This window comes from Uloborus diversus, chromosome 1 (assembly GCF_026930045.1).
Source record: "Uloborus diversus isolate 005 chromosome 1, Udiv.v.3.1, whole genome shotgun sequence".
NCBI classification, from domain to species: domain Eukaryota; kingdom Metazoa; phylum Arthropoda; class Arachnida; order Araneae; family Uloboridae; genus Uloborus; species Uloborus diversus.
Window position 1 is genome coordinate 169054866 of NC_072731.1, and position 27326 is coordinate 169082191.

General features: G+C 32.6%; 1 protein-coding gene across 1 annotated transcript in view; it reads right to left on the reverse strand.

The window, feature by feature from the left end:
* Window positions 1-25990, reverse strand: part of LOC129216998 (ankyrin repeat and fibronectin type-III domain-containing protein 1-like) — a 168590-nt gene extending 142600 nt beyond the window's left edge. The window contains exons 1-3 of the mRNA XM_054851228.1: window positions 25939-25990; window positions 25735-25839; window positions 18024-18102 (exon numbers count right to left, since the gene is read on the reverse strand). Of these exons, the coding sequence (XP_054707203.1) occupies window positions 18024-18102; window positions 25735-25839; window positions 25939-25990 (236 nt within the window). The remainder of the gene's footprint in view (window positions 1-18023; window positions 18103-25734; window positions 25840-25938) is intronic.
* Between the last annotated feature and the right edge of the window lie 1336 nt (window positions 25991-27326).

A 27326-nucleotide genomic window follows, 5' to 3' on the forward strand; every position in this document is an offset into this window, starting at 1 on the left:
ACTAGACGACAACTACGAGAGTTTCAGTTGGATGGCTGTTCACATCGCTGCGTAACGTCAGTTTCACTTGTTTTTATACAGGTAAGTAAATTTTGAGGACCTCATTTAAACTAAAAACAAACATATACGTCTTAAGTTAAGTTTTTGTCTGTTGTAATATTTCGAAAGAGCACATTGAGGAGCTACCAGTGATGAGATAGTTTGTCCACAAAATTCTTTTTTTAACCGTCTGCGTGAAGTTAAGGAAAAACATGGCGACGGGGCACGTTTTCGAACACCAAGCGGGGCATATTTTCGCATCGAAAACGTGCCCCGTCGTATCGAAAATATGCCCCGCCCCCTTCGATCGCTACTATTTATCGATGTTCATTATACTTTTTACTCTTAAATGAAGCACAAATAGTTAAATGCACATGAAAAAGTAAGTTCTGTGTATGCATTAATTGTGACAGTGACGATGACGTTTAGTGTTTTTAACAGTTCTACATGTATTAAAATTATTAAGTAGCCAAGTCAGTGATGAATTTTTTTAAATGTATATTTACTGAAAATCAATAAATAACCTACCTTGAAAATATTTTGTTTGATTTCCTAAATTATATTGATATAAGTGCATGCGAAAACTTGCCCCTGTCTATAAATAAGGTATGCGAAAACTTGCCCCGGTCACGGGGCACATTTTCGCACGTGACATAACGACACTTAAAACTATTTTTCTGTAAAACAAAGCTTAATTAATTGATGTAAGTAATTCCACGTTGTAGCCAAGGTTTCTCTGAATGGTGTAGTATAGTTTTTTCAACCTTAGGCAAATAAAAAAAAAAAAATTTAAAAAAAAGCGCGAAAACCTGCCCCGGTCTCCCCTATATATATACATATATATATATATATATATATATATATATATATATATATATAAAACGGCTCTTTTTGCTGTTCGTATGTTTTCATGAGGGTACAATCACATTTCTTCCGTTAGTAATACAAATGCTAGTTTTTAATAACTGTCAATAAAAATATATTCTACTACTTTGAACTTTTTTTAAATTATTGTCCATCTCGTCATGTCGTGGATAACTTAGTGGACAAGGCAAAGGACACGGAATCGTCGGGTTCCGAGTTCAAAACCCGACGCCACACATCGAAGGCATGCGGTGCACGTGCTTGTTAAATCCGTGTATCCACAAGCAGACGTGGCCTGGCCGCTTGTTAGCATTTACCATAGATGCGATGTGGGTTGAGAAATTCCCTTCCTTCAGAACGCTTAAATCGTGGAGATGGTGCTTCCATCTGTTGATGCTGAAGTCCTAAGTCTCCCCATTCGGGACCCTCACTTTCTCAGGAGCAACTCTCAAATGCCTTAATTCCATACTCAATATGCAAGTTGGAATTTGGTGCCCACAGTGGTATTTACAATATCGTATATCCTAATACCGATTAATTAATTTAAAGACATCAGAAGCACTATATATTTCAAGAAATCTCAGTGTATTTAATTTTTGATGTATTATTCAATAAGAAATATAAAAAACGCAACTAGAATGCTTCTTTTCGTAATTTTATGTCTGTAAAAGATATTTATTATCATTATAAATTTGGTTGCAAGTTGGCGCCATAATTACAAAATTTCGCACAGAACATCGCACTTTTCTGTAATGCTTTTAGTTATAAATTATAGTGCTGCTAGTAGGAAATGCAACCTGTATGAAATAATTGACTCATGTTTCTAACTTTAGAGAACAGCTATTTTTGTAATGAATGATAAACGAATAGGCAGGGGAGATGTCCTTTAAAATCAGTTAGTTGTCTGAGAGATTACCTCGAAGATTTGGAATATTCTTCACCTTTTATCAGTAGCCCTGAAGTCAACAGAACTATTATCTTCATACGGGTAGTACTTTGGTCTTTTACGTCATATTTGTATGATGTCATTTGTTAACATTACATACTCAGGATAGGGAAACATAACAGCTTGTAAAAATCTTTGATTTGAAACGTAATCAAAAGATTATCTCTTGATTCTTAAATCTCTCTTGTTTGCAGAAAAAATAAGATGTTTCAGGTTTAATGGGATTCGTATCAAAATATCTTGCCAAAGCTATTCAATTTTCACTTCATTCTTTGGTTTCCGTAGTTTTTTGTTGTTCTTTTAACATTTAAAAATAAAAACTACGCCGTCTTCAGAACGTTATTAGAGCACAAACAAGCTGTAATTTTGAGATCAGAGTTAAAAGATATAAATGAAAATGAAAAATTAGGGAAAATAAAGTAATTTTCTTGAAGTTAGTTAAATACTGTCAAACGAGTAACTCAAAATATTTAACCAAATTGGACCACTTTTGAAGGCCATTAAATTAATTTTTAAATTAAAATTAAATTAAATTTTTAACTCCCATTAAATTAATTTTTAAATTAAAATTAAATTAAATTTTTAACTCCCATTAAATTAATTTTTATTTCTTTGAGAGCTTAATTTTTTGAACTAGTTTAATAAATTGTTATTTTCTGAACTCTAAGTTGCGTAGTTTCGTGGTAATGCTTGTGTATAACAACTATTATTGAGAATAAGCGAGCTTTCTGTTCTGTAATCCAATACTGTTAAATTTAAGTAAATTAATTTTCACAACAGTAATGTGTTGATAACTTTCAAAAACTGGGAGGAAAATTGCAGCTTTTCAGTACATACTTTACAAGATTTAATTAAGACTCATTGAAGCATAGTATCAGTATATTCAAACATGTAACACTTTCTCTTAAAATGTACAAGTTTCACAAAATAGTTCTTTTTATTTTCAAATAAAATGTGCAGCATCATGCATAGGAAATGCATGACTTACTCAAAAAGTACAGTATATTAAACATACCAATCCTGCGAGAAAAAGCACAATGATTTGGCAGAATAGTGAACTAAAAGAGATCTTGAAGTTTCTTGTCAAAAATTAGTGATAAAAACCGAGTTAAATAGACAAGAAGTTTTAATACGAATCAAAGTTCCAACTTTAATGATACTAGTTTATTAACTGCCTTTGTGATAAAATAAGGCACATGTGTAGAAAATAAGTAAAAGTCTTCAGAACCTTCTCTTTTCTGTTAAAAAGATGCTTTCACGATTGATTTTTTTTTGAAAATTATAGAAAGTTTTTAATTTTCAATATTACTTGTACAATGTTGCCGCATATCAATTTAAAAATCATTAAAAGCAGAAAAGAATGATACAAATTTGAGCTTTCTGTGTCAAATTGTGTTGTTATCAGGTTTGAACGGAAGAAAACTTAGTGTCATCAAATTTGTGAAATTTTTACTTTAAAAAACTATTACATAGTAAAAGCGAGAAAACTGTTTAGTTTTGCCAGTTTTTGTTGAACTGCTACAAGCTAACTTTGAGCAAAAACTCTATTTATTGTTTCTGAAACATCAAGTTTAAGGTGGTTGGTTTGTTTGACATGCAATGACCCTTAATGTGGACGTAATTTGTACTTGTGTCACAATGTTTGTAATAAATTGCAAAGAAACCAATTTTGAGAATTTTCGTATATGTTGTTAAAAATAATTTTTAAACTCAAGTTTTTAAGGATCCATTAAAGCCGATGAAATCTACAGAGTAGCGAAACTTTTAAATTATCTCTTTATTTATATATATATATATTAATGTATGTTGGTAAATTTGTGGGTTTGTTCCCTAAGATCTCAGAAACTACCCGGCAGATTTGGATGAAACTTTCACCGTTTGCTCCTTTTAGTACTGGAAAAGTTTATAGACCAGTTCGAAAAAAAAATCTGATTGATAGTTCCTTTTTTATCCCAATTTAAGTCCCAATTTTCTCATAAATGCCCCAATATGGGGGTGAAAAAATGCGTGCAAATATTAAAATTATGTGTTCATCGAACACGCTAATTTTTCTGCTGAAGATGGCATCTGTTAGAAAGTTCTAAGTTGTATAAAAAACAAGATTTGAGCTTTTTAGTTCCATGTTCGAAGGTTTCTATCAACTCAATTCATTATTTAGTGTATCATCTCAACTCCCAGTTGATATCTAGAACTGTTGTATTGTTGAAAATTTTTGCGTTTCGTCTGACTTTCGAGGCTTTTCTCAAGTTAAATCTTAAATCTAAAAAGAAACGTTTTCCCCCCAAGATCGGCAAATGGATTTGGCTGATTATTTTCCATTTAAATGGAAATTTAATATAATTAATGTTTTTTAAAAAAATTATTTGTGCTGATTGGTCACTTTCTCATTATCCAATCTACCAGCAGAAATCTCGCCAAAATTTTAGCAGAAAGATTTCAGTCGCTGATGCATTTGGCAGTTTTTTCAACTGTCGCTGTTTTTGAAGCCAAAGACTTTGTAATGATGTACGTCAGCTTTCACCATGTAAACTAAATATCGCCATTAAAAGAATCTTTCAAACTTTTAAAAAAATGCAAAATAATCCATCAACTACGAGTAAATTAGGAAAATCCATTAACAGCAAAAAAACTTCGTTCAATTTTTCTTTTTGCACAATTTCAAACAATCACCAAATTTTACTACTTATTTTGAAGCATTTTGGATGCAATTGCTTAGCGCCATTTTATGGTGACCAAAAGTATCTCAGCATCTGACGACAATATCTCTTTTACAAAAATTAGTAACATATCGCTTTACAAAGTAAGGAGGGCGAGCATTATGGAAGGTATCCCATAACGATTGCCGCATATTTGGTAACATTTTAAATCATACCAAGAACTCCCATTAATTGAAATTTTCCAAAATAATAAAAGCAAGTATAAGGGGATTACAGGCGGCTACATTTTTTTTAAAACAGTTTGTACTTCAATAGCTATACAGAGAAGGTTTTAGACTCCATGTTAAAAAAAAAAAAAAGAATAGAAAAGAAAGAAAAAGTATTAACAGATAAATATTTTTAACACGTGAAGTTTAACTTCATATTTTTGGAACTCTTCAAGTTTTTATATGCTTAACTGCCGTGCCTTCGTTTCTAAATGAATGCTATATTGTTCTTCATACTTATTGCTTTTTTAGTTTTAAAAGTAAGGAAGAAGCTAGATTTTTAATCACGTTAAAAAGGTGTGTTTTGAATTATTTCACTTAAAACAGAAAACAAATGCAAGTAACGATTGTTTCTGATAATTATTACTGACCCAGGCAACGCCGAGTATTTTTGCTAGTAGTAAATAAAAGTAAGGTTTTAAAGAAATTCTGGAGGGAAGTCTGTGGCGAACATGCGTCGAGAACGCCCCATAGCAATTACAGCCTTGAAATTTTGTACGAAATTACTTCGAGCCCCGGGGGTGTGCACCTGAGGTTTCATTTTTTAAAATTCGAATTAGTTTTTTTGTAATTAATTTTTTAAGCTCAATTGCCTATTATTGCCCATTAAAGGGGTGAAAAATTACTTGCATACTTTAATATTATCTATCGTTGGAAGGGGTTGAATTTTCCGCATTCTACGCCATTTGTTTCAATGCTCTAACTTAAATACGGCGGGAGTTATTTGCGTTTTAGCTCGAACTTTTTTAGGCTTAGTTAAAATTTAGGCACTGCTTGTTTCATTAAATCTATCAGCAAAAAGCGAAGGAATTGTCCCACAGTTTTCTTTTTGACACCACTGAAAATAACAGCTTTTTTTACTTCAGATCTAACTGTCGAAAAACTGAGCTTCTATCTCCAAAGGAAAAAAAAGTTACAAGCCATTAAAAATAAAGTTCGAATAATTTCATCTCCGTTAAAATTATTCCATGTTCTATTTGGCGTTGCCATAGTTATGTCTTTTCGATTCGAACGTGTTTCTTCTTTCTTATTCACAAACTTTAAGGGTTTCGATTTTAACGGAAAATCTTAGGCTCAACTCAATGTAAGCATCGAGCTAAAGAGCAAAATAGATTACTTGAGACCACGAATATGAAAGCGACTTTTCAAACGTACAAAACTACAGTTATGCAATGCTCAGAAACCCCTTAGCAATCTTCGGGGTTGGTGAGCGTCAACGAGCAGGGGGCAGATCCCTCTAGTTGTTCAAATTAAAATTAAATTCATTTATTGTAGTTATTTGTTACGTAGTTTTTCTAATAAACTAAACTTTCGACGATTAAACTAAAAATAGGCCTTTAAACTTGGGACATACCAGTGCCATTAAGAAATGTAAAAGTGTGCAGTGTTGATAATATTCGAAGTACAGGTAAATACGACTTGATATATAAAAATATATTTACATTTTGTTAAATATTATATCTAAACTATCTATTCTTCTTGTTATGCACAAATACACCCATAAATGCGCCATTACAAGTACACACAGAAAAAAAGCTCTCAACACCCCCCCCCCCTTTTTTGAGTGTTTTGTGTGTGTGTGTTTAAATTTGTTTCCCATTTTGAATTTTGTTTCAACTATTTATTTTGAGTTTGTATTTGGGTCAGCGATTTTTTAAGAAATACGATGAATAACTTTTAATTGAAAACATTTCATTATAGTTGCGATGTAAAGAAGTATCTCTCACCATTTTCTAAAAATCAGAACGCTTTGAAAAGCTCTTTGAAAAGTAACTATACTTCCAAACTGAAATTGAGTATTTGCTATGAATCTTAGAGGGTTTAAAGACAATCTTAGAGTACAAGTCAAAGAAAGTATTAGCTGTAAGTCGGAGTGAGAAAAAAAAGAGAAAGAGAGGGAGAGAATTTAATGGCTTTATTTGGAGTAAAACTTTTAAGACTTTAATAGTTAAAAATCCAAGCTTCAATACTTTTCTGTGCTAACGAAAAAACATTTTATTTCTAACAAAAGTATTTCATCCGTTCTTTTATATAAATTTTCTCTTTTCTCTGTATCACAAAAGCTCAAAACTTTTAGTTTTACAAATTTAACATTATTTTTATACATTGATGTCTTATGCATTGGTTTAATGAAAAAACAAAACAGCATTTAAAAGCAGGGGATATCTTTTCCACTGTCTTAGATTTTTAACCCAGCAAGAACTACTTCTATTTTTATATTTTGAAACGACATCAGGTACATAAAACAAACTTTCTTTTTATTCTTTTTATTAACATTTTCATTCATAAAATGGTTCGGAAAGGCAAAATGATTGAAAATCTGCATAACTCTCAAAACACCTTGAAAATATCCTGCTCTAATACAAATATTGTGAAACATCAAGTAGCAGCGTATATAAGTGATTCCTTCTCAAGATAATCCTTTAAAACGCGATTTGGACTACAAAATAACAGATTATCATTGTTATCTCTGTCTTCTTTTTAAGAAATAAAGTCATTTTTCATCTTATCATACTAGTATGTTTAGGAGAAATCATTTCCAGGTAAGTTCTCGTACTCAAAGAAGGGTTTCCAACTGTGGATTATTTTAGAATTTATTTCCCTATTTACAAGTTTTCTTAAGATTTATTGCGAAAGAGATGATTTAAGAACTCGCTTTTGAGTCGGAAAACAACTAACACAATAGAACTATGATCTTGATGATTTTCTCATAGCATAATTCTAGAAACCCTTCACAGAAAAATATAACTTTTAAGTTGCATTTGCTATGATTGTTTGGCCGGTACATTAATATCATATTTTTTTATGGTTAAGATTTTATTTTTGCCTTACTGTTAAATGCACAGCTCAATTTCCTTTAACTACATATGCATAACAAGGTTGTCAACTGCTCATCATTTTGCGGAGTTGCTCCGCAAAAACTAAAACTCCTCAAAAGAGCTGTCTGACCATCGATTACATGGAAATGCTAATGTCCGGTTTATAGGCGGAAACGGACGTATCTATTAGTTTATAGGGGGTGTTAGTTGGTTTGTTACAGATATGCACTTTTGCCTCTCTATTATTTAGCCTTAGTTTTGTAAAAATGAAAAATTTGCTCTCAGCAACATTTTTTTAATCTAAAGTACATTCGATCTATATTCTCACGGCAAAAATTAATTGGTTTATTTATTCACGACAAAGTTTTGAGCTTACCATTTTGCTTTTACGTTCCTGAACGAAATGAAAATATTTTCTTTTCTTTTTGTTGTTTCCATGGTAACTATTTTTGTTTTCCCTTATTTTATTTTGGAGAGTGCAATAAATAAATAAGGCACTAGTGACATTATAAAACGCGTGCATCAAAATCCCATCGTTATTTTCTCCCCCTGCTAGATTCATTTAGATGGAATAGTCTTTACTTGGAAGATTGCCAAATTACATACAATCCATGGTCAAACAGTAATTCGCTCCTCATTTCACACCAAATTTATTAAGCGAGATTTCTCGAGCAATTACACAAATACTTTTTTAAAGTTGAAGAACGTGTCTGCCGTCAGATTTTTTTTCATCAAAGAGTTCCCAAAAGAGCTACTGTTTCCTTGAATTACTAAATGGATTTTTTTTTACTATGTGCATTATTGCATCTTGTAATACTGTCATTATTTTTGATAATATCCTCAGTCCTTTTTAGTCTTAAAGCTTTAACCATCATTAAAACTTTTAATTATATTCAAGGTCCTTTCTTTTTGTATAATACTTTGTTATTTCAATGTTATAATGACAGATATGTCTTGAGAAGTTAAAATTGTTTATGCTCAAAGTCAGACCTAGCTCTTCTAAATGTTTATTTAATTAAAAATATTCTTATACTTTGGAGTGCTTTCTAAAATAAAGAAAAGCGAGGTTTATGGATTCATTATACATTTCAAAATCAAGAATGCATTTTGAACCTTTTATTCAATCTAATCAAGCTAAACAGGTTTATGGATTCATTACACATTTCAAAATCAAGAATGTATTTTGAGCCTTTTATTCAATCTAATCAAGCTAAAGTCATTCAGAGTATCTTTAAACCGCAATATCTGTACTTTAACCGCCCCACTTACATTTCGGTAGCTGTATTGTATTGGCATAGAACGAAAGTAAAACACTTTTGTACTGTACAGTTACTCAAAATTCAGAAATAACAATTATAAAAATCCACCAAACAAAAATTATTAATCTAGATTACTGGTGCCCAACATTTTTCTTAACCCGAGGGCCGCACCTTGTAATAAAATGAATCTCGCGGGCTAGAACACGTGTAAACTTAAAATATACTTAAATTTTTTTTTTACAGATAGCATGGAAAAACGCAGATAGCAGCAGACAGCATGGGAACAGATAGCATGGACAACATATGGGACGAAAATAGCAAAGCAGATAGCATGGAGAAAAAAAAATACAAAGCAAAAACTGTTGTTATCATTACTACATACATATTTTTATATTGTAACAAATATTCCATTTTATTTTTAGAAACCATTTTCTAACATTGTATTCGGTTTCAAATTTCCTACAGTCATTCGTAATACCGAATAAAGACTATCTGTTGCTTTGTAAGGTTCCAGAATATATTTTTCAATTCGTAACTTTGAACATAACAACACGCCACTTGGATCGGCTTCGTGGGCCACATCCGGTACACGGGCGACGGGCAGTAGTTTGTCCACATCACTGGTCTAGATCAAAGCTATCCTCCATTTCGGGTAACTTGAATCAAATTATAATTGAGGTGTATGGTGAATAAAAGTAATGCAACTTTAAAAATGGGAAATAAAATTTTCCAAATGCTTAAGTACTCCTCCCTTTGTAATTCAATATTTAACAAGATTTTTTTCATTTGTAATAGTACACACTGCCGTCGACAGGATAACGGCAGCATCTGCAAAAAGTTCGAGTTTTCGAGATATTTGAAGAAACATGATTGGATTCCATACTAACAATGGAGAAATGTTGGAATTAGAAACTTTCTTATTTGCTTTTTTTTCAGCTAAAACCAAACAAGCCAGCTTGTACAATAAAGCTAATGTACAATTAAAAACAAAAATGCAAAAAAAAAAAAAAAAAAAGAAAGCAGTTTTATTGTACGATGCAATAAGCTATGTATAATATTGCCTACTTTTCTTGGTAAGTATTTTATTTTTGTAAATAAAATAAAGAGCAAAGACACATTTCATAATCTTGCCAGTAGAGTACAGCACTGGACCTTTTAGCTATTTGAAAACTTAAACACCATAAACTATTTGAAGTGGCACAATGTTAACCAACGTGGCTCCCTTGACTGTACTGAACACCATTTTACTGATTTCATCTTACTACCAAACGGCCCGACCTTGAAAGTCACAGATTTGGATGAAATTCTGGATTTAGGTCAGTTCGCACTAAATATGAACTCAGGTAAAACGGTTTGACTGCATAGGCTCTAGTTCGGCTGCAACGGGGTTCAACGTTGCTATTCGAGTTTAGAAAAGCAATGATTTTTTCTCTGAAATTAAACTTTCTTTACCCTTTTCTTGCAATCGCATTCCAGTATGACCCAACTGAATACATTGACAACATAGAATAAATCCCCACTTCCCCAGCTACATTGTTCTGACAAGAGACGCCGAATGTATACAGAGGGCAAATACTATGTTAAAGTTTCAAATTCCAATGAAAAGGCCATTGCAATTATGTAGTCTTGGAACTCAATCTGGTTCAGAGAACGAAAACTTGAGGGTCATGAATCTGTATAAACTTCTGGATTTAGGTCTATTCGCACTAATGAGTCCAGGTAAAATAATCTTCGTATCTTGTTACTGCTACGTTGGAGCGGGGGAATTTGTTCTATATTGCAAATGCATTCAGTTGGATGATCCTTCACTGCAACAGCAAGAAAAGGGTAAAAAATGTTTAATTTCAAACAAAAAACGTTTTTTGAAGCTAAACCAGCAACTTTGGATCCCCATTGCTACCGAACTAGGGCCTATGCAGTCAAACCGCTTTACCTGAGTTCACACCTAACGCGAACTGACCTAAATCCAGTATATTGTCCAGATCTGTGACTACCAAGGTCGTGCCGGTTTTTAGTTAGATACTGTGCAAAATAATATTTAGAAGAAAACGTAAAGACAACGTAAAGATTATTTTTAAATTATTGAAATGCTTATCCTAATAAGTCTAAAATAGATCAAAAGACCCACAAATACTTTCTTTTTAGTTAATCAAAATTAAGAAAAAAATCCATTAAAAAAAATGACGCTTTTTTCGTTCTGCAGAAAAGTTTTAAATGTCATTGCTCATTTCAGTTTTAATATGCTTTTAATTACTATATCTACGATCATTGCTAGATGAATAAATCAATAATTTAGATTTAGAAAACTTATCTTAAAAGTAGCTACACAGAATTATTAAATATTAAAGACTCTACATAACATAGGGCAGACCGGTGCACGTCTATGCAGAGCCCTTTTTCTAAAACAAGTTATAACTGGAGAACCAACAGTCATACCAGATTGATGCTGCTCCCTAGCAAATATTCTCCCAAGTTTTTGAGCATCAGTCGAGCTTCGGTTTAGCATGCGGATAGGAAAATCTGATTACTACCAAGTTGAGTAAATTTTGTGTTCAATGTTTTGAAGCTTATTGTGAATAAATAATACTTAGTTAAGAACATATAAATATATAAAAGTTAGCAGAATTTTATCCTTTTTTGAGAATTGTGTTTGTATGAACAGAAAAATTATTAAATTTTGTTGCGCGTTAAAAATTAATCCAAACTTGCCGACGGGCCACGTTTACGCATTTTCATCGGGGCACATTTGCGCACGTTCTTACTGTGCCTAACTACTCTGTAGTACTTCTTAACGGGTCCAGGACGCTTTTTTCGCTCTGTACTGTCTCAAAACTTTAGTAGTTTCAAGTTATTTAGTTTTGATAATCTCCATTCACTGTTTTATTAGGTAACAGATTCGTATCTTACAATATACAATCATATAGTGCTGTTTTCCTGCCTGTCCAGCTTTAACTTAATATTTTACAGTTTATTAGTTTGCAGCTTTTTACACTTTATTAGTTTACAACTTTAACTTTAAAACTATTCAGCCTGCAATACATTTTCTTTATTTTAAAGATGGTAAGAGATTACGTTCAAAACAATAAGAGAATCACGTTAGATGTCAAAATAATGAACAGTGTTATCGATAATCCAAATATTGCTCCCAATAGGCCTTCCACATCGTCACATATGGACTACCCCAAATGAGACCATTTGAAAAAGTAGGACCAAAGCTCAGGAACCAGGAAAGGAAAAAAAAGAGGATGCTCACAATCCTAACGGATACTCGGATTAAAGAAGCCCTCAAACACGAGCAGTTAGAAGCTACAAAGGAAAAAAACATAATAGGTTGAACAAAACATAAAGGAGATATTACTTTAAAATTTACAAATTTCCGTTGAAGCAGAAATAGAAGACATCAAAGAAAAGAGTATGAAACCAAAACCTGCAACAGGGAAAAAGTTTAGTACACTCTGTAAAAAGGAAATTAGTGAACGATTCTGTTACGAAGTAGAAAATTATACTAGCATCTATTGTTTGAAAGCACACAACCAATCGAAAAAAGAACAAGACAGGGTTCAATGTCTTAGATGTCAAAACGCAGTCACATGACAAGTAGCGAAAAGAAATACTTTATTTTTGTTAGTAAAATAAAACAGTAATGAAGAAGGTGACTAAATAGTTTCTGTTTTTAATTAGCAGTAAGCTCAACGATTTTAGTTTAGCCTATAAAATGTTCTTTAATTATTTATTTGTCGTTTTGTTATTTTTAATTTGTTTCAAGAGAAATAAATCATTTAAATTTGGTTAAATATCTATTTCACTTACTCCTTAGTATCATTTTTAACATGCGTAAACGTGCCCCACTCTATGCTTAAACTTGCCCTACTCTATGCTTAAACTTGCCCTGTGTTCGAGACAAGTATACGCAACCGACTTGGACTCAAAACACAAGATGAGTAACAACAGAATATACACATTTTGTCTTCATTAACTGCTTTATTAAACCACAATGTCTGAAATTTCCTAGGTTAAAACATAAAAACTAGAAAAATCATTGAAGAAAAAAAAAAAAAAAAAACGCGTAAACGTGCCCTTGTTCTACCCTACTTTGCACCAATGAAACATTGAAAATCAAAAATGCTCCTGAAATAAATAATAATAAAAAAAACCTGTCATAAATAAAATAGCGGTGTCGCGTTAACTTGGGTAAGGATGGAATTCCAAAACTGTTTGTGTTTCAGCAATGTGTTATTTATGATGTTTTCCTTTCACGGAGCAATGATTCTGAGAAAAATATCATTTTTAGCATCGCGTGTGGAAAATGCACTTTCACATGAATCAGTCTGTGGAATGAATTTAATTTACGAGATGAAATCTCTCTAAGATCTGTAGAGTTATAAGTTGTTTTGTATAAGATTATATTAGATAGCTCGAGGAACTACTTATTAAGTTTCAGACTTCGGAATTTAATTACATAGTATAATAAAAGTGATTTTGAAATATTAAAGCTGAAAATGGTTAGCAGCCACACAATTCGAGTAATTTTTTTTAACAGCACATCTACCCAGTTATCTATCTCTACTAATAATATAAAGCTGTGGAGTTTGTTTGTTTGAACGCGATAATCTCAGGAACTACTGGTTTGAATTGAAAAATTCTTTTTGTGTCGAATAGTCCATTCATTGAGGAAGGCTATATAACATCACGCTATGATTAGTAGGAGTGGAGCAGCAATAAAAATGTTATGAAAACGGGAAAATTGAGATTATAATATAAAAGGCTGGGAGAATTTGCGTAGCCATGGTAGCTCGACCTAAAAGTTCGGGCTTCGCGATCAAGTGAACATAGGTTCGAGTCAGCCACGAGGCAAATCTCAAGGATACTTTTCAGAGAAAATCCTAAATGATGCTAAAAATGATTTGTTAAAAGATATTTATATATACGTATCAAATCACTTATTAATTAACTAATAATATAAAGCTGAAGAGTTTGTTTGAACGCGCTGGAACTACTGGCTCGAATTGAAAAAATATTTTTGCTGTTAAAATCAAATTGACCGAACTATTTGCAATTGCAAGTTAAATGTTTAATTAATTGTTTAGTTCTATGAATTCCTAATAGATGGCGGGGTAAGTTAACTCTTCGAGAGGGCGCTGGCCGACAGTGTCGATAGCTGCGAGGAACCACGCCCATGCTACGCTGTTGTGTTCATCGAACATATTTTTGAATGCGTTTTTTTTCCATGTTCAGGTACATGATTTGATTTTGTAGCATTTTTCTATTGGGTTTTGTGTTCCTTATTTCTTTGGCGTTTGTTTTTGTTCTTTCAGTTGAAGATAGTTAACTTATCAAAGTAAATAATTTGATTTGTCGTATTGTTCTATTGCGATTGTTCTCTATAACGTTTTTATTATAGCATTGTTTATTTGGCGAAACACTTTAAATTGCAGAGAAAAAAACCCGATTCGCTCGCTAAAAGGCAGGGTTACGGTAGCGTGGTTGCTTGGCGCGTTAAGAAATGAACTTTATAGCTGAAGGGTTACTTTGAGTTTTGAAGCTACTCTTAGTATTTTTATGTGCTTTGGCGAATAGTTTTAAATTCCACTTTTAATAGGTCTTTTGAAAAAGTGTGTACACATTTTAGTTGAAGAAAAATTATCATTTCACATCTGAAGGGGGGGGGGGGGTAGGGGGCGTGGAATTATTTTGTTCAACGGACTTTCTTTAACGTCTTAGCACGGGCTTCGCCGTGAGAGTACTGCTAGATGTATATTAGATACTTACAATAGGGAAGGGTGGGGCACAGTGAGTCGGTGGGGTACAACGAGACAGAGCTATTTTTTGGATTTTTAAATAGTAATCGTGAAATGATATTAAGTACCCATAAATCTGTAGCAATTGATCTGTTGGATTCTGGAATATGAAGTTGTTGCTCGTGTTTACAATCAAATGGTCTTTGTTTTTCTGCTTTCAGGCCAGCAATGTTTTTTTTTTTTTCGACTCTTGCATGCATCGGTTTATAAATTTTTTTTTACGAATAATAATTAGCCATTCAATTATTTTCGTTGTTAACCCAATGCAGCTAATTATCGTTCAAAATATTTAGGATAGGCTTTAAATGAACTCCTTAAAATGTTGACTTAGAAGAAAAAGGCGGAGTGGCGTACAGTGAGACAGACGTAGTTCGGGCAGAGTGAGACAGCCTCACTATGCCCCCATCTTAAATTTTGATCCGAAAGGGATATTTTTTAAATTTTTTTTTATGATCTAAGAATTTCCAAGTTGCTGTTTAATTACTTTACAGGTATTTTTACCTCATTAAAAATGTGAATTTTACCACGTAAGCTGAAAATAGGGATATTTTCTGACGATTCCTTGAGGAATTCATTTGTAATTTACATTTTGATTCCAAGTGACATTTCAGATAAAGTAGATCATTAATACTGTAAATTATGGATAAAACTGATACAGATAAGCATTCTTGCTCAAGTAGTAACAATACATCATTTTTTGATTTTGTTTTTCACGTTTTTGATATTAAGGTTTAATTGTACCTAAGGTTCATTTATAAAATATTTAGAAATTAGGATTTATGTCCCCTTTTTAGTGTTTATACAGAAAACGTTAAAAACTTTCAGAATGCTGTACAGCATTGAAAAGAGCACAATATAAATATTTATAAAAAGGTGGAATAAAATAAAATTAGATTCGCTTCAAAGACGAACAATGTTTCTGAACAATGAAAATTTTTAATGAAATTAAAAGCAACTAATTGAAAACGAAACATAGTTATTTCAACGATTGTCATTAAAAATACGTTAAATGTGAAAAATGCATTTGCAAAGCTAAATTAAGACACGGAATATTTGACAAAAAAGAAAATAATAATAAATAAAATAACATAAAACAATACGAATGGTAAACATAACAAATCATAACGAAGAATTGATGATAAGATTAATGTATCTTTACAATGAGTATATGTAGCGAACAAAACAAAACACAAGTCCTTTTTAAACTTGAGGGGGAAAAAATTGATTATCTTACACTCACCAGAAATTCGTTTATCAATGTTACATGGACTTTTACTTTGGAAGCAACCATGTAACAAAAGAAATCACTTTCATTTCAACGTCGCCCATTAATTTGCGTCATTGTTTTTAAAAATACATTTCAGAAATCTCGACTTTAACGAGCCTAACTTGTTTTTTCCTTCTTTACTATTCAAAGCAGGAAAGATATACAAGAGTTTTTTAATGCATCAAACTTCTTATCAGTACTTCAGCTATTGTATTTAAAACAGAAAATTAATTTAAATGAACTTTAAAATATAGAAAACAAACTTACTACAACAACAGTCGTCGTTACAACAATTTAGTTCGCTCATGAATTTAAAATCAAATAGAAGTTTTATTAAAGTTCAAAAGTTTTAATTGGGGGGGGGGGGGGGCTGCTGCGTCCTGCATGTCCTTATAAATGGGCTTTCTTTTTGAATTAAAATATCGTTACTCGACCTTCAATCTTAATTATATGTATTTAACTCTTTAGCTGGATAGCACCGTGGAACCCCTAGCATGGACTCGCGAACCCCCGGGGGTCCGAGGCCCACAGTTTGGGAGACTTTGGTCTAGCAGAAGCTAAGCTCTGCATAAAACGCAGAGCTGAGTTGTATACTGAAGTTAGCCTTGAATGAACGCAATCGATTTGTAACTGTGAGGGCAAAAAAATTTCCTTTTAATAAATATTAAAACGAGGAGCTAAACGTATTCTAGGTATCATGGTAACGTATGAAAAATCAGAGCGACATCAACTTTGATCAAGTGTGGATAGTAAGCAATTGCTGATTGCTTAAAAAAATAAAAGTAAAAATAAATAAATAAATAAATATATAAATTGCTTATGGATGAACCAATAATTGGATCAGTACAAAATGTGAACGAAATTTACTACAATGAAAAATACTGTGAAAGAACATTTATCATAACAAATTTTAATAAAACAATGTAGAGGATTAATGCTGGAATGAAGTGTAAGCATTAAAAATTCTATTTTGAAGGTGTATTACATTGGATGTATTTATTGTAATGGAATTCAGCAAAAAAAAAAAAAAGAAAAAAAAGAAAAATGTCGCGCATTATAATTTTCTTTTCTACGCTTGATTAATTGAAAATAATAAATAATTAAGTGTACATTTTCTTGTTATGTGGAGTAAAAAAAAAGAAGATTGAATCCTTTGTACTAAATTAATTTTAGTTACTTTTGTAGCTATTACAGATTAGCAAACAAAACCAAACATGCATGCAGACGTATTTGTCTGTGATCTGATATAAAACTTTTTTAGTTAAAATAAATTGAAAAGAAAAATAATTAAAAATGTGAAACGTATATGAGACGTAAGAGATGCCAAATGTTTTTTTTTAAACTCACATGGTCCATTTTGCTGTAACTGTAACGAGGTTGTTTATTGGCGAAAAAACTTTCTAAATTAATGCTTAGCGTGGTTTTCGACCGATAGATGGCAGAATGAGTTATACTCTTCGGATCTCTATTCTTTCAGCTATTGTCATATTATATTGGTTCCGAAATTTTTTTTACTTCCAAAATATTTTCAGTTTTAACATTATTGCATTGTTTAAAGGGGTTTTTTTTGTATTGCATTAGTTTTTATTTTTCAGCTGGCCAGCAAAAAATTTTTCATTTTTATTCTCTACCGTTCAACCGACAATTTTTATTAAAAGTTAACGAATCACATCGTCATTGTATTTTTACTGTAAACTAAAAAATCTACGTAAATAAATAAGTAAAATTTTAATCAATGACAGAAATATATGATTAAGATTAAAATATAATGAATGTAAATAAACAAATTGAATGAATCTTATAAAATAGAAATTACGAAAGTAATTTATGCTATTAAAACCTGTGCGCGTCTGTGTGTGTATGTGTGTGTGTGTGCGTGCGTGTCTGCAACCCCTTCTCTCCAGGACTGCCAATGTCGAAGTGTGAGCTGAGGGCAGAACCTCTTAGTTTAACAAATAAGTAAATAAAATCATTTGTTTTCATATGAGATCAAAATTTAAAATTACAAATTTTAAATAGATCCTCTGTTTTTCTCTAGTTCTTTCATAGTTCCTGTTTTTGTCCCATGCAACAAGGTTTTATTGTCTTTATAACAAGAGAGTAAATACCTGTTAACATTGACATCTGTGGACTGTAGTATACTTCGAGCTCTGTCCAGTTGCTCGTGTTCCACTGCTGCAAACAGAGCTGAAAGGGAAATTAATAATTAAATCTTTCAGGTTATTCGTCAGAAGATTTGTCAAAATTGTTTCATTTTGTGCAGTTTTAAGCACTATTATCTCCACTAATGATTAGGCAAAAAACTTGGACGTCTGGATGTATGTCTGTCCGTCGGTGACTCACCTAAGCCATGACCGTTTGGTTGATTTTCATAATATTAGGCACAAAATTAGTTTTTGTAGTGTGGGTGTATGAGCAGCTTGATGTGTGTTTTTTTCAAAAATTCAATTTTTTTTAATTCGAACTTTAAGTTCATTTTTTAATTGAACTAAAAAATGGGGATGAAATAATTCACGCACATTTTAAAGTTTTATAAATTTGTGAACTTGGATTTTTCTGCATTAGGAAAAATTTGTTTAAAGTTCTCATAATCTGGCTCTGTTAAAAGATGCCTGGCCTCAGGAGAGCTCATTTATGCTTGAGTTGAAAGAGGAGAAACACTTAGATTAGCAAAACGCCAATAATCGACATCGAAAATGCAAAGTGGTTTTCTTTACACCTGTTTGAATGACATTGTTTAAGCCAAAGCCAATCAGAAGTCAATTTATGAGAGAATTTTTATTTTTATTTATTTATTCACTTGTTTATTTTTTTTGACCATGGTTACGCCTTTTAGACATTTTGTTCCGTTTTCAAAATTATTTTTTACTTTTATAATAGTGTTTCATTTTATAATGATCGGTTGCCCTTTTATGCGTAATCCGCTAGAGGGCGCTACAGTTGCTGGGGAGTGTTTTTGCTGCTCCTGAGATAAGTGATTTTTTTACTGTAATTGTTTATTTTACTACTTTAGTTTCAGTATTTTTATTGTATTTTATCATATAATTAAGTATTCTTGTGCTTTTAAGTCTTATTTTTGATTTACTTGCTTTCTTAAAGTGTTTTTCTATTCTGTGTAGCTAAGCCTAAATTGTGCTGATTTCTTGTTAAGCCTGACTGCTCTGTTTAGGGTGTAACTTGTTTATTTTAATTTACTGCTTGTCTTAGGATTTAGTAATATTTGTATCTTTTACTTCCAATGCTTTATAATTCTAATAATTAGCATTATTTCTCCAATTTTGTATTTTTGTATTGACTTTTTAAGTGTACCATTTTGAGCTAGAATGGGAGTTATATGCATAATGAAGGAGGTCAAAAGTGGTAAAGGGGACAAGTGGATTTCTTGTGACCTATGTCAGATGTTCTGCTTGTTTAAGGGGAAGGATGAGTCTGAGAAGGATTTCATTTGCACAAATTGTGTTGAACTCTCAGAAATCAGAGTTAGGATGCTTACTTTGGAGGGTGAGTTAGCATTAGGCTGTAGGCGTGTAGATGGGGTAAACACTCCAGAGGGAAAGGGGGAAGTTAGCAAAAAGGAGGTTGGCATTAGCTGTGTTTTAGATAGTGGGAATATTCCAGAATTAAAGGAGGAAGTTAGTAAAAAGGATGTGGGAATTAGCTGTGTGTTAGGTAGTGGGAAAATTCCAGAGGTAAAGGGGAAAGTTATTGCTGAGACGACTGACTGGGAAACAAAGGGTATAATTTTGGGAGATTCAATGGTGCGTGAGGTGGGAAACTCAATAGGCAGAGTTAGACGTAAGGTGGCTAGATGTTGTTTGCCAGGGGCTCGGGTGAGAGATGTAAATAGGGTTGCTGAAAAGAAGGGGGTATTTAATAAAGAGGATGTAGTTACTTTGTGGGTGGGAACTAACGATGTAGGCCATAGTAACAATGATGAGTTTACAAAGGAATGGGATTCCCTGTTGGACAAAGCAACCAACTGTTCGGCAAATGTCCAAGTGGTTGGTTTGCTTCCCAGGTATGGAGTGCATAGGAGTTGGTTAAACCAACGGGCTAGGTGTATGAACCTGGTACTCAAGGAAATTTGCGTTAAGCGTAGTATCAGGTTTATTGATGTGTGGAGTAGATGTAAACGAGATTGGATTGCTAGGGATGGCCTACATCTGAGCTCTACAGGGGTCAAAATGGTTAGTGGTTTGGTTTTAGAGGCTTCAGAATCAAAAAACTAAGTTGGAATGGGGGGCATGGTTTAAGGAGCAGAATTCGGAAGGATACTAACTATCGGAATTTTAGTAGAAACGGAAATAGGGTGGCTAATAAGAGAAAAGATTTTAACACTTGGGATTCAAACAATCGTGCAGCATTAAATAAATGTAAGATGGGCTTACTTAAGGTTTTTTATACAAATGCTCGTAGTATTAGGAACAAGATGGAAGAATTGAAAAGCATAATTATAGACGAGAGGTTGGATATTATTGGAGTTACCGAGACATGGGCTACCGAAAGTGATGATGATTTATTAGCTATTGCTGGGTATAATTTGTTTAGACAAGATAGAGTAGGTAAAAGAGGTGGTGGAGTTTTATTTTATGTCAGAGACACTTTAATTTGCAATGAATTGGTAATTAATGATAAACCTAATGAAATTGATATGATTTGGCTGGAGTTGATTAGTAATAAGGGCAAAAAACTACGTTTGGGGAATATTTATAGGCCACCCAACTTAAACCAGGGTCAAGACGAACAGATGTTTAGTATTATTAGTGACATTTCTAGCAAGGGGTCAGTCATCATAATGGGAGATTTTAATTTTCCAGGAATTGATTGGAATAATTTTTACCATAGTAATATCAGAGAAGAGGATTTTTTGAAAGTAATCGGTGACTGTTTCTTAGATCAAATTGTAACTCAGGGTACTCGACAGGACGCGATTTTAGATCTAGTTTTCTGCGACATGGAAGGCTCTGTTCAGGGGTTATGTGTAGGGGAACACATTGGAGATAGTGACCACAACAGTATTAGGTTTGGGATTAAATTTGATATGCACAAAGTAGAGAATTTTAGGTTTGTGCCCAATTTCAGAAATACTGACTTTGTGGCACTTCGGCAGAGTTTGAAAGCAGTTTTTTCTTCTGGATTGGACAATAGCGATGTGAATCTTCAGTGGGCAGAGTTTAAGGAAAATCTAGCGAATACGGTTAGGGATCATGTTCCTTTTAGGAGAAAGGGTGTCAACACTAAGGGGGGACCACCAGGGATGACGTTTTACTTCATTTGAAAAAAATTAAAGAGACTAAGGCTCCGGGGCCAGATAATATTTATCCGAAAATTTTAGTTCAATGTGCAGAGGAATTAGCAGAGGTAATCGCAAACATTTTCAATGCTTCTTATAATTCGGGGACAGTGCCAGAAGACTGGAAGCTGGCTAACATTACACCGCTCTTCAAGAAAGGGTCTAAAGGGAGTGCGGGAAATTATAGACCTGTGAGTATAACTTCGGTGGTTTGCAAAATTTTTGAAACATTGATGAAAATTAAAATAGTAAATTTTCTAGAGACTAATAATCTATTGACTAGTTTTCAGTACGGTTTTAGGAAAGGTAAATCTTGTGCAACTAATTTATTACATTTCTATGACAAAGTTACCATGGCTTTGGACAATAAGAAGCCTGTAGATGTTGTTTACATTGATTTTCAAAAAGCTTTCGATAAGGTACCGCATGTTGCTCTACTTAGCAAATTAGCTGATATAGGAATAGGAGGGAAAACTTTCATTTGGGTAAAAAATTGGCTGACCGGAAGGAAACAAAGAGTAGTTGTAAGGGGAAATTATTCTAATTGGAGTGAGGTCTTAAGCGGGGTTCCTCAAGGATCAGTGTTAGGGCCTGTTTTGTTCATTGTCTTTATGAACGATATTCACAAAAATATTTCTGGGAACATGAATTGTTTTGCTGATGATGTCAAAGTTATGGGGACTGTAGAAAATGAAGAACAAGCAAATCAGCTGCAAGAGGATCTAGATCATATTACGGAGTGGGCTGATAAATGGGGTATGGCTGTTAATGTTGGGAAATGTCAAGTGCTACATTTAGGGCATGGAAATAAGTGTACAAGTTATTATTTGCAAGGTTCAGCCATTAGTCAGGCAGACAAAGTTACTGATCTGGGGGTCCTAATAAGTCAGGATTTAAAGTTTAGCCAACAGTGCAGCATTGCTAGCAACAAAGCCAATAAGATGCTTGGGTTTATCAATAGATCTATTTCAAATAAATCTAAAGAAGTTCTTCTGCCCTTATATAGAAGTTTGGTAAGACCCCATTTGGAGTATGCTGTTCAGTTTTGGTCTCCTTATCTTAAGAAAGACATTAATGCATTGGAAAGGGTTCAAAGGCGGGCTACAAGGCTAATAAGTGGACTTTCCCACTTAGATTATTATTCCAGGCTTAGAAGGCTAAAAATGTACAGTCTTGAGCAAAGAAGAGACCGAGGGGACATGATTCAGCTGTTTAAATTTATTAAAACGAAAGATGTTACGGGGCTAAAGTTTAGCACTGAAAACAGGACAAGGGGTCATTGTTTTAAGCTATTTAAATCTCAGGCTAACATGGATATTAGGAAAAATTATTATTTTAGCAGGGTAGTGGAACCTTGGAACAGCTTACCGGAAGAGGTGGTAATGAGCAAAGGAGTAGACAGTTTTCAGAGGGCCATTGATCTTCACTGGGGATTGTAAATTGACTAGGACCAGTCTAGCTGGGCCCAGAGCCTGTTGCTGGTCGTCACTTTTGTATTTGTATTTGTATTTGTAATTTCGTTTTTGTTTCACAGAAATTTAAGGCTTAGCTAAAGGGCGTTAAAAAAATTATAAAAGTCAGGACTCTTTTTTTTTTTTGGTAGGAATATTTGAGTATATATAAGTGAAAAAAATGTACCACTCACAACAGGTCGAAGTTTGTTTGGAGATCTCAAAGACTACTGTCTAACCACGGATTGTATGGAAAGGCAAACATCCGGTTTACACGCAGAAATGGAAGCATCTATTAGTTTTCAGGGATGTCACATTTTGCAGATGTATGTTAGCCTTTAAATTAAGCAGAGTCTCATTCAAATAAGCGGAATACGCGCATAAAATTTTTATTTTTGCCCTCATTCAGATGGAGTCGCCTTAACTGGATGTTTCCCAATTCCATACAATCCGTGGTCAAGTAGTACGAGTATTTTTTGAGTTTCTGCAGGATGGTGGTGATCACTTCAATGTGATGTGAGATGTGATTATGTGAGAGCCTTTATATACAGTACTCTAGATCTATATATTTCAATGCTTAATTGAATATATATGCTAAATTGCATTAGACTGCAATTAGTATTCCCTTTTCTTTTGCAAAATATTTATGCTGTCTTAAATTATGTCTATGAGTGTACAACATGTAGTCTTAAAATTTTATTGATATGAATTCAAAACAATCGTTTTTATCCGCTTTTGTACTGGTTATCCCTCTGGTGAAATAGCTACTGGTACCCACACAAAAAAGTCAGTTACTTTGATAAATGAAGATTTTCTAAATGATTCTGGGTTTCCGAATTCCAAATTTACACTCCGAATTTCTTTAACACGTTAGGATTTAAAGTAATTGTCATTTTATTGTTTTGCTTTAAACATTACACAGTAACTACTGTGGTTATTATTTGTAATTTATTTAATCATGATGCTCAATTTATGTTAGGAGTCTATGTGGAAAATTTGAGTCAACGCTAAGCTCAAAGCTGGATTGTTTATTTATTTAGCTGGTCACAGCTTTATTAAATGAAGAGGGATGCTGAGTTTAATTTTTAAGTTAAATTAACTGCATTTTTCCACTCAAGATGCTTTTGTTTTAGTGGTAAAGAATTTTCTTGGAAATTACAGAAAACCTCAACATGTTAAGCTAATACGCAACATGCTTTTCAGCTAACAGGCAAATGATAAACACTGTGATGCTAAAAATGCGTTTTGTTCACAATCATCAGTTCCTTCCGCAAGTCTACGGGGTTGTTAGCGAGTAATGAGTATTATAGTGAAAGATTTTACCACGAAATTATCTCAATGGATTTTAAATAAACAACAAGTCTGTTGTAATCCAAAGTTGATGCGGGATTTTATGTTGGCTTTAGAGTAAAGGAGCGAATATAACTCCCACAAGCGACAGAATCATCAAAACACTTATAAGTAAAAGTTATTTTCATTTGCAGTACGGAAAAATCTTTATGAAACCTGAACAACGTTTAGCACCATTTTTAATGTTTAAGAAAAATAACATTGCTTCAGTTTCAGTTGAAAGGAAAAAGTCTCCTAATGTGAAATTTAAACATTGGTAGCTTCTACATCTCGAGATGCTGAAGTAATACAGAAATTTAGAGTTCAAAGTTTGAATCTGTACACTCAATATCAGTGCTGTTGACCAGTTGCTATATTGCTGTTGACCAGTATAATTAAACTCCGACTAGCTCAAGTGTACTTTCCAGCGTGGCGGGAAAAAAGTATTAAGAAAATTGTACGTGTACATGAGTTTCTCTCTATCAAAGCTACAAGAGATATTTTCCCTCAGTTTACGCACGAGGCTTAAATGTATGGTACTTTAAATACAAGTCGCTTCCACGCCAAAAGATTTCCTTAACTGCATTTTCTTTATCATGATATACACATTTGCATACATTAAAAGATTTTGTATATTTTTTTCTTGACAACAAAATATTTTTTTTCCAAGTGACAGATCGTTACAGATGGTTATGGCATAATTTCTAGGTAATTTTTAACCAAAAACCAGTTATTTATAGAGATAAAAATGCTATTTTGGATTGGGGCCCTCCTTTCATCTATATAAGTATGTATATTCATTTCTTGTCAGGATAAAGGCCGAAAGTCAAAAGTTAGAATCTTCAGCATTGAATGTGTCAGATTTCCTACAACTATTTATGACAAAATATAAACATACAACGTTCGATATAATTGGAACTACAGTTCTACAGTTATGTTTAGTTTGCTTCTAAGATGCGTTCGCAATCGAAATTCTTGAATTTGTGGCTAGATACGTCTATGGACAAGAAAAGCAGCCCCTCCTATTTGTGGTTTAATACGTTAAAAATGCACAAGAGATTTGTTGAAGATGCTGGTCAACTGTACGTTGCAAAAAATACATTAGGTTAAAAGATGGAAGTTCTGAATATGTATTTTTCTTTTCTGGCATGTTTATCAAGGAGTTTTTTTTTGTGACACAAATATTCATTTTTTAACGACTCCCTTTTTTTTTTCTTTTTGTAAGAACTATTATCGATGATACTATTATGCATTACTTAGAATGATAAATTTCTGCTATGTGGCGACAATTTTATGTAACGATTACTTTCGTTGTACATTTTGCTTTTTTTGGAACCTAAATATTCCGCAAAAAGCATTCTTTTCAAAACATTTAATGCATGCTGCCAGGCAAAAAAAATCCAACTTTTTTTCTCTACGGTACTTGATTCCTATATGCTCTCTTGATCAGCTTTAACATATTAATATAAAAAATATATTTCTGAAATCCTTACAAATATTGGAGAGTTAATTTATCAAAATATAAATAATTCTGTTTGCTCTTTGTTATTCCTTTATTTTAGGTTTTTAACAAACTATAACTCGTAAAATCTACCGATGCTGAAATAGCTTTACGAAGCAATTTCGGAAGAAAAATACATCAGTATCAACCAAGAAAACTGAACATAAAACCATGCAATAAAAGTTTTTCTTTTTAATGTTAAGCTATTTTAGAGATAACACAAACACTAAAGAGAAAAAGCTTACCTTGAAGGTCAATATTAAACTTGTTGACTTTCTCTAATTTTTTTCTCTCTGCTTTCGTAAGAGGACCTGAATCAATTATTCTTTCCAAACTACCTTGACGTGATCCTAAAAAAAGTAAGAAAGTATCAAAAAGTTAGTGAAAAAAGTATTTTTTTTTTTTCCTTTCTACTTTAAAATCTAAATCCCTGATCAAATTGTCTTCACTTTTTATGTTTCTTTTCCCTTTAAGCTTTTTTTCTTCAAAAGTGGCTGTCATTATTCAAAGTTATTGATTACATTTTTCAAGAGGATATTTGCTGGGGAAAGCTTTTGAAAGGTAATTAGTCCTGCTTCCTAAGTGCTTCGGTGTGATATAGATTACTATAGAATGTTACTCCTTTGAAACTTATTTTTTTTAAATTAAAACGGGAATTTTTATCAATTAAAAACATAACAAGTTATCTAATAAATTAATCAATGAAGAGAGAGTAGCAATTGGTACTTTTTAAGGCTTTTAATAACATTGTGTTCACATTATATCCACTCAGCTGAAGGTCAAATGCTTTTTTTTAAATGTAAGAATTGCGTAATTGGATCAACAGTTCAAACATTTGATATTTTAAAACTTGTATATCCTATTTTCTACGAGCTCTAATTATGTTTATCTAAAAAACATTTTATTAATTAAACTTCTATTCGCATACACTTTTTAAGTGATAAGTACTAGCAGTTAAATTAATCGATTATTAAAAAAAAAGATGATGCCCACTTTGTTGTCATTAGCAACAGAGTAGACATTTCCTTCTTTTTAATAAGCAATTTATTAATAAATATTCAGTTATTTTTGACTTAAAAAGAGCGTACAATTTTAATGCATTTAATTAATAAAAATAGATTTAGTGGCTACAAACATCGCATAAGGTTAGTTCGCGCAATTGTTGCTTGGTGGCGTATAAACGATGTAATCAACTTTAATGTATCACTGAAATTTCGTAGTTGAGAAAATATCTTCTCGAAATTCACAGTAGCTGTTTATTAATTTGTTTAGGGTACAAAAACCAAACAGTTAACATAAATTCAACTGTTTCTCGCGTATTGTTGTAAATGGGCATAAACCAGCAAAAAGTAAAATCAAGTAAAACTTTTTCTCTAATTAATTTTCTCCAATATCCCCCTATCGTTGTTGAGAGTTATGCCTTATTAAAAGAAAGGGCACTATTTTGGATAAAAATAGTTATCCTTAAATCAGGATTTCATTCCCAAATTAGAGAACAAAGTAAAGTTCGTTAAACAGGAGTTTGTCTTTTTTTAAAAGGGGAGCAAAATTAGTGAAATCTATAGCAAAAATTTTCTTAAAAGTGGTTTTTGAAAGGATTAACTGTCGAACGGCAACACTGAAGTCAAATTTAAAAGAAGCGGGAAAATGAAGTTTTATTTATAAAACAAGAAACAACAAAGCTCAAAAAAAAAAAAAAAAAAAAAAAAAGGCGATAAATGGTTTTTGCTTTGTTTGTGTGAATAAGTAACGCAAAATAAAGTTTTAATGCAAGGAAAAAAGTTCAGCTTTTGAAAAGTTGTAATAAAGTATTTAACTGAACCAATATTTCTTATTT